The 8,372-nt window shown below is 37.2% G+C and overlaps 1 protein-coding gene across 1 annotated transcript; it reads right to left on the reverse strand.

Annotated features, from left to right (window-relative positions):
• Nucleotides 1-1,604: 1,604 nt before the first annotated feature.
• LOC106917078 (C-C motif chemokine 4-like) lies at nucleotides 1,605-2,532 on the reverse strand. The gene is made up of 3 exons (XM_014985787.2): nucleotides 2,340-2,532; nucleotides 2,042-2,153; nucleotides 1,605-1,876 (listed from the first exon to the last, which is right to left on the reverse strand). Exons 1-3 carry the CDS (start codon nucleotides 2,416-2,418, stop codon nucleotides 1,747-1,749), a joined length of 321 nt encoding a protein of 106 aa, XP_014841273.2. The 5' UTR covers nucleotides 2,419-2,532; the 3' UTR covers nucleotides 1,605-1,746.
• Nucleotides 2,533-8,372: the final 5,840 nt, after the last annotated feature.

An 8,372-nucleotide genomic window follows, 5' to 3' on the forward strand; every position in this document is an offset into this window, starting at 1 on the left:
GCGTCACTGAGCTGCTCGGTTTTATGTAAATTTAATAGGACACCTCTCAGAAATCTTCACAATGCAGCTTTCTGAACTAAATAAATCCATTGGAACATGAGTTACGTTAGATTTGACAGCAATATAAGGCTTGTGAGCATCCTTCCTAAAATGTCATGCATTTATTTCGTTCTCTTTGCGTGTAGAAAAGAATCATCACAACTGCAAACAAGAGGCACTCAAGTCTCTGTTGTTTTCAATCTAATTATTATGTAAATCCATGCAGCAGGTCCTCCAAAGTCTAATCAGAGCATCTCCTCTGATAGGTCACATGTGGAGCCAGTAAAGCGTCTTTCCATTGCTTGCATGGAGGAATCAGTGTAGCATAAAAATAAAAATCTGGGTCCACGATCAGTTGACGCCCGCTGTGCTCATGTCTAGGGATTAAAGGAGATTCTTTTTTTTTTTTTTTTATCTTCAGTTTATTGAATAAATCAAACTAAATTCTATCTGAAATGGGTAAGGTTTGCATTTTTAAATGAAATGAGAATAATTGTTAGCAGTGAGCTGCATGCAGCACTGACTGTGCACATGTGTTTTATTACAGTCCTGTCTGGTATGAATGCTCATAAAATGACCCTACTGAGCTTCTGCTGATGGCAGTGCGCTTGGAAATTAGATTTTAAGCAAATCTAATAACGACGCTGTCCACTCTGATCAATATTAACGTGCTCTGTGGCGACTGATTTGAAACGTTTCAGTACAAGACGAAAGAGCGACCCCTGCTGGAAAGATGCTGCAAGCACACGGAGAGTTGCTAAAAGTGACGATGACGCACAAGGATAATATACAACACCGAGAACTGCATAATATTCACTTCACGTTTTCCCAAAGAACCCAACCTGTTTGGTTTTGAATTCTCATGACTTAAAAAAAAGAAAAGACAAAGAGAGAGAGAAAAAAACAGTTTTGGGTCAAATCTTTGTGGTTTAGATAACAACTTCCTCTGGTTTCATCAACCAGAAACCACAGGAACTTTGATGCTCTATGGTGTGAATCAGAACAAGGTAGAGTTTCTCTCTTTCTGAACATAAAACGAATTACACATCTCATGTATATTGGTGTATTTGTTATTAAAGAAGGATTACAGTTTGGTTCTGGAGGGGTTAATCTTCCACGAGGTCCTATGGTATTGGAGATAACTTTTTCCAATTGGTTATAAGCACTGAATTTAACTGAGCAGTGTTAATCAGTAGATAGAACTGAAAAGTGTGCAATTAATTGCGATGTGGTGTGTTTTACAGGATTAATTTTAGCACAAATGGGCATGAATTGCTCCTGAACGTCTCACGAAGTTCGTGACGTGACATTTATTGTAAATCAGAAACATATAAGTGAACTTGAACTCAAATTAATTGAAGTGGACGACATTCATAACCCTTTGGTTTGTTTATTTAAGATAATTTCAGTCGTTTTGCCATTAAAACCAGTTTAGAAAAATAGATTGTTTGCGTTTCGTTGCTTGTCAGTTCCTAATTCCTGTTTTTAAAAATGCAACTTCGCAGTCGGTTTGACAGAAATGAAGCCAGTGAATTAACACAACAAAATCAAAAACACAAGTCATCTCAGGAATTTTTGCATTTATTGAAAAATATATAGATATAGATAATAATAGGATTGTCAGTGTACAGGCAGAGAGAGCTTGAGATAAATATTTCCACCAGCACTTTGACTTGGCTCAGTGAACATTGAGAGGTCGTTTGAGGGTTACTGGGACGGTGTGGTGGTGGAGTTGGTCGCTCCTTTGGCCTGGTTAATCTCCTTGGTCTTGATGATTTTCTTCACCCACAGCTGAGTTGCGTCGACACAGACCTCTTTGCCACCCTTCATCAAAAAACTGCAACAGAGGCGAGGAAAGAGGCTGATTAGTTTCTCATTGTTCGTCGAAAGCCATATGAATGCTGAAAACATGCATTTATTTTTCATTAGACGCATAAAAAAGTAGTGATAAACTATTTGGATTTAAATTTAGAAGTGTTTTTTAGTATCTAAAAATACTTACAGCACACCCTCCATGGGACAAAGAGAGTCCGTGTATCTGAAGTTCACCACCGCTGACTTTTGCAGCCGTTTCGGAAAGAACTTGAAGCAGCATTCGTCCGGGCCGAAGGAATCTAAAAAAGGTTGGCGTAAATAAAAATTTACTTTGCATGCAAAAATAAAACCCAGAACAATAATTCCACCTGGAAAAGTGGTGCCAGAAAAATATATTTAGCTGGGATGTAGATTAAGTTCTCTTGTTTTTGCAAAGATGTTCACAAATGATGACAGAATTTATTTTAAAAAATTGGTAATCTTACTGGCATCAGTCTGAAGAGCGAGGGATGAGAGAAGCAGGAGGCAGGTCGCCATGATTACGGAGTTCTTCATCATCACCATGTTGTCTGTCGTCTGGTGTCTCTCAGGCGTGCTTGCAGGTCCGGCTGAGTTGTCTGTGTGTGTCTGCTCCACTCAGAGTCCCTTTTTATTGCGTTGCACCTCACATGTGTGTGTATTTGCAGAAGTACAGGTTCCATGACAAAACCTTACCTGCAAAAAAAAAAAAAAAAAAAAACCTGCGGTCATGTGGTCAACATTTCTCAAAAGGGGAAAAGCGCGAGGGTTTAAAAAAAAAAAAAAAAAAAGAAATGGGTGGAGAGGGTGATGTGCCGTGGGTTTCAGGCGAGTTCTTTGAAACCGAGAACGTTGCATCGTCTCAGTTTCTGGTATACAGGCTTTATGTGCCTGTATGTGTGAATACATTTATGCTTCAGCATTTGCATGTCTGTGCAGCGTGTGCAGATGCACGGTGGCTTGCATCTTCCCCACCTGTTACTACTCATGTTAATGGTTTGCTTCCGCCCACGGTGAACTTCAATGTCAAGGAAAGAAAAACAAAGGTCAATTTGAACAAAAAGATGCTAATATGCAGTAATAAAAGTTTCTTTGGACTGGGTGGGCCACTCCAAAGCAAGCAAAACATGTTGGTAACATGAAAAGATATAATTTCTCTCAAATGTCTTGCTATTCATAAACACTAACTGAGGCCTGCAGATCTTCGGATGTTGTTGAAAACCAAAATCTCTCCTTGTTTTCTGTAGTTTAGAATAATGGCTGTCACTCTGGTTCCCTGCTGTCCTTAGAAAAATCTTTGTACCTCTCTCCAGCCCGTTTCCCATCTGTTCCTTACTTTCATTGGTTCGGGCATTGAGCTTGAATTACACCTGATACAACTTATTGCACTCCATCATGAAAACTCCGGGTTTTCATTTAGAAAAACATAAAATAAGAATATAAAACATTGAAGTTTGTGTTAGGAAAGTGACAATATGATAAGAAAGTTAAAGGGGCATTAATGGGTTCCCAATGCCCCTTTACGTTCCAACCTTTTGAGTTTTCTTCTCAGCGAACCAGTTGAGAAGAAAGCAGTTAGGTGTGCTTTGAGCACACGCCGATTGTGGTGTAGAAATATTTCAGGGTATTTCATGAGGGGAGATGCTACGTCGCTTTTTTTTTTTAACCACAATGCGTGGTGAAATCTTTTCAGAGAGACGACAGGAAGTGACGGGCCGACAGTAGACATTGTGGTTATTAGCTAGCACACCAAATCCTGCTTAAACTTCTTCTGCTTAGTAGGTCATGGAGACAAGACTTGTGAGGAGGTTTGACAGGTGAGATTATATTTCTGAAATAATTAATCAAATATAAGTTTTAATTTGTTTTCTAACATTTAAAGCTTCTTATGACCAAACTGTCATATTTTGAAGATCCCAAGGTTCTATATTATCCCAACAAAGACCTTTATTCTTAGACTGCAGATCACTAGAGTCTCTCACAGTAAAATAATGACTTCTACACATATTGAATTCCTGTTGTCATATAAGAACCAGCTTCCAGTTTTTGTTGGGTGTGTAATCACCTTCCCTATTTTAATGGAAGACCCTGAGATGTCCTTGTAGTTACACTGGTTTAGGTTAATGGGGGACGTCCCGTGATGTATCGATCACCTCTTCGCTCTCTTCACTTTCTGTGTATGTAGGCAATTGCCATTTCTGCCTTCCGGTTCTCTCAACCTCAACGAAGCGTAGACGGTCGCCCGTCTCGACAAACTTTCAACCACTGCTTTTTCCTTCCAGCTATCATCTGCTCCATGGAAGAAAGTGATTTTAGAGCTTAGGTTCAAATTAAAGTTGATGATATCCTGAAGAAGATATTCATCCTCTACAGAGTACAATATTCTCAAAGTATCTTCATATTGGGATTGTATTTGAAAACTTTTAATGCTTTAGACACCAACTTTATTGACGCATCCAGTAAAGATGTGACACTAAAATATTTAAATAACTGTTGATTAGAGTATATCTACAAATCCCATTATAAAAAATAATTGATTTAATCAAAATTCCTCTGCTGATACACATTTCAGGTATTTTCCATATTGGCCATAAAGGCTTGTTGAGATTAAGATGTTTGCAGTGGTACAGCTATATGATGAATTATTTTTTTCTTTGCACATTTTTTTTAAACAAAAGACCATTTTTATCTAGAAAATAAATACTCACCTCCTGACATATTACAACCATTAACTGTAATTCATTTAATTGGTACTTAGGTAATTTACCAACAAAATTGGTGTATAATTCTGAAATGGATGGATTATTGATTATTTTTAAAGTCTATACTACTTTATTCAACCCCCCCATCACTCTAATACGCATAAGTAAAATGCAGAAAATTAAGAAATGTGCTAACAAGTAAAGGCCATAACTGTGGTGTTGCCACCAACATGGTTCAACATGACCACGGTGGGTTCAAGGTGATGTCCAGATTTAGTGCTTCCACTGCATACAGCTTTTTGTTTTTCCAAAACCTTTCATTTTGATCTCATCAGACCAGTTGTTTGCCATTTCTTCTACATGCAAACACTTTTTTTTTGACATGGGGAATGCCATGTCCAAATTTGTTGAGTCCCACGCTGATAGTTGTTCTGGAACGATCCAGATTGTTCAGCGTTACCCAGTGTACTTCTCTGAATAAACCTCCACATAATTTTCTTCCTGAGCCATCTGCTGTGCTCCTTGGTCTTCGTGATCCCGTCTGCTCAAAACTCTGAGACTTTCACAGAACCATTATAATATTGAGATTAAATTACACAGAGGCTATTGACTACCAACCGGTACTTAGGTTACATCTGAATGCAATTGGCTGCATTTGATTTTATTAATAGTTGTCATGGTAAAGAGGGCTTGACAATACAGGCCACACAATTTAGATTAGCATTAGGAATAGATTTTGAAATCTACATCTCTGTTTCATTCCATCCCATAGTTATTCATTACTTTGCGTTGGTTTGTCACACAAAATCTCAGTAAAGCATATTAAAGTTTGAGATTTTAACACAAAGAAGACTTCCGTTTTCTAAAATGGTCTTTTGTTCTGTTTCCAGTTATACACACAAAACATTTTCACATCAATTTGCAGAAAAACCACGGAGACACAGGATGTCTGACACTGGTTACAAATTATTTGTAAGTGCGTAGTAAATGACAGAAATTGTAGTCCTGATTTCTTTAAGACAAATAATTTAGTTTTTAGTTTGAGGAATAAGATCAAAGTTTTATCACGGGAGAAGGACAATGCTTTTAAAAGGCTTTATTACCTTTTAATAAAATCAAGATGGATGTTTTATCTACGTTCTCCTCGTTCCTCGTTAGTTTTAACTTGGTTGTTAAGAAGCAATAATAATTACATTAATGACTAAATTATTAGTGTTTCTTTATTTCAGAGTATCGAGAAAACATTTCCTTTAAGTTTTTTTTTTTTTTTTTTTTACAAACCAAAAAAAAAACCCCAAGAGGAGACTGACTTCAGCATAAATTCCTCATCTGCTTACTCAAACGGAAACCTGTGGTTTGTAACAGAGGCAGGGGTACAATGCATCTACATGCTCGTGTAAAAAACAACAAAGTCAATGCAAAATTCAGATATGTACAGTAGGCCTAACTAACCTTAGAGGCTGCACAGTTGGCATTTAGACAGGTGTGTGGGCTGTAGGTGCATAATCGGTGAGTACTAAAAAAAAAAAAAAAAGATCCTGTGGCCTTAACCTCAGTCCTAAAATTAAACTGGTGTGAAATATACACACCACTAATAAAATGAGTACAAAAATCTTTGAAAGTAACAAAGTGAAACTTTACAAATTTAAGTGTTGCTCCAGTTCAGTTAATAAATACAAAAAAAAAAAAAAAACGTCGGGAGAAGTGATAGAAATTAAACGAGAGTGACCAAAGACGAAGGACCTGAGGTTTGGTGGAAAGTGTGAAATGGAAACTCTGCTTGAGGGTTAGAGAAGGGCAGAGCGCTACGCATCCGTATCACAGCTCAGCAAATCCCCACCGCAAAATTACCCTTCGTATACACTTACCTTTTGTCTGCAATTTATTTTTTTTCTCTTAACATCTACCCAGGAAGGAATCTGGTTAGAAATTCTGAGAACTAGATTTTACATGATGTCGAAATAAAATCAACTCAAAGAACGGAAATGAAATTTCACTCATTACCTAATAAGGGCCTGGTAACTCAGATACAGATGAACACTTTTCTTATATGTAGCATCTTTTCGCCAGATGGAACTAATTTCTCCCAGCAATGAAATAAATCTAACTATTGTATGCAAATTTACGCACACATTACTCCAAAATCAACATAAGAAGCAGGATTAAAGTTAGGAAATGCACCCAGGGACAAAGTCTTAAACATGTGGAAACATGTCCTGTGGTTTGATGAAACCAAAATTAAAGTATTACCCTATAATGACAATTGTTACATTTGGAAGAAAAAGGGGGAAAAACCAAACACCTCTTGTTATTCTGCCTTTTTAACAAATGGAAATCATTTTAACGATCCTAACTGCCCCAAGCAGAAAAGATTTGCTCTGATTTAATGTTAAAGTGAGATAAAAAATGCGCTATGTGATTCATTTCAGTAAGTTAGTTCACTAACTGAAACACTACACAGATAAATTACACACAGATTGATGTTTTCAAACCTTTATTTCTGTAAAGTGTGATGATTTTCCTATGATGGCTAATGCAGATACCATATTTAGTATGAGAATATGACATCGGACCAATAAAAAAATATATTTTTATTCAGAAATTTGAGCTTAATAAAAAGTCAATTTATTTACTGCTTAAAGATACTTTTCAGAAAGAAAAGTCTTCTTATTTACTGGATGTGACTGTAATGTTTGTTGCATATGTTGCTTATATCCGATCAAAATCAGATGGCGTCATGCAGAAGGCGGCGTTTGTTACTGAGTCAGTCAGGAGAATTGGAGAGTTGTAAACATAAGTTATTGTTTGACATTTAAACGTGAAAATGCAGAAGCCTTGTGAAAGATGATGGCAACTCTTGAGCACATACTGAAGCGTATTTGTGATTGAAGCCTAAATCGTCGTCACACTTCAGTGTTTCATTTGAATTCGGGAAAATTCAGCTAAATCTATTGAAGTGTGTTGCTGCCACAGAGCTCTGTGCTAATGCACACACACACACACACACACACACACACACACACAAAATAAATCAAATGAAATAGGGAAAATATAGGAATATTTGACAACAAAAAATACTCATGGTTTCTTTTATTGGCAGTGGTTGCCTTAGATTAGAGAGAGGTTCATGTGTTAACCTACCTGCAATCAAGATGACACTGGCTTGTGGCAGACAGCAACACAGCACGTTGAATCTCGTGAAGAAAACTGGTTAACCACATCAAGCTGACAGGAAACATTCAGCACAAGACAAGAAGCAACGATTGTTTGGGTTTTAAATGATATGTTGTGTTCTAAGTAATACTGTGGTTCACTTGTAGCTAAAACACAACAGCATGCTGTTTTCTAATGCACTACAACGTCTCTGTTCAATTAGCTTTGAAACAAAAACAGGTGAATCTTCTACTGGCAGAAATTTTAAAAGTGACCAGCAGGTGGCAGTAAATGCAAATCATTGCCAAGTTATTGCTTCCACTTTGTAGTGACTGTAGATACAGCATAGAGCAGAAGTCAGGAGTATTTTATTATTCATTTGTAGATAGTTCTGAATTCTTTGATTCACATTATTATCAGAAAGCACAATAAAGACCTCTGGTCATACATCCCTCCGGTTTTAGCTTCTCTTTACACCTTTTCTGTTAAGAAACTTTTTCTTCTCCTGATCCAACTCCACCACATTTCAGTGATCTAATTGTTTGTGATGTGCACATTCCCAGCAGAGTCATATGGTTGCTCATTTTGGAAGGTTTTTCAAAGAACATTGCAGACATTGCGCCCCCTCCCCCCCAGTGATCTTTG

This window comes from Poecilia mexicana, unplaced genomic scaffold, assembly GCF_051168715.1.
Source record: "Poecilia mexicana isolate PSO_F unplaced genomic scaffold, ASM5116871v1 scaffold_21, whole genome shotgun sequence".
Taxonomy (NCBI): Eukaryota; Metazoa; Chordata; class Actinopteri; order Cyprinodontiformes; family Poeciliidae; genus Poecilia; species Poecilia mexicana.

Bases quoted from the DNA above. Each gene is read 5' to 3' on its own strand.
- LOC106917078 (XM_014985787.2), bottom strand. From the start codon at position 2,418: ATGGTGATGATGAAGAACTCCGTAATCATGGCGACCTGCCTCCTGCTT. The intron at 2,154-2,339 runs GTAAGATTACCA...AACCTTTTTTAG, and splicing joins CGCTCTTCAGACTGATGCCA to ATTCCTTCGGCCCGGACGAA. The intron at 1,877-2,041 runs GTAAGTATTTTT...CCTCTGTTGCAG, and splicing joins TGTCCCATGGAGGGTGTGCT to TTTTTTGATGAAGGGTGGCA.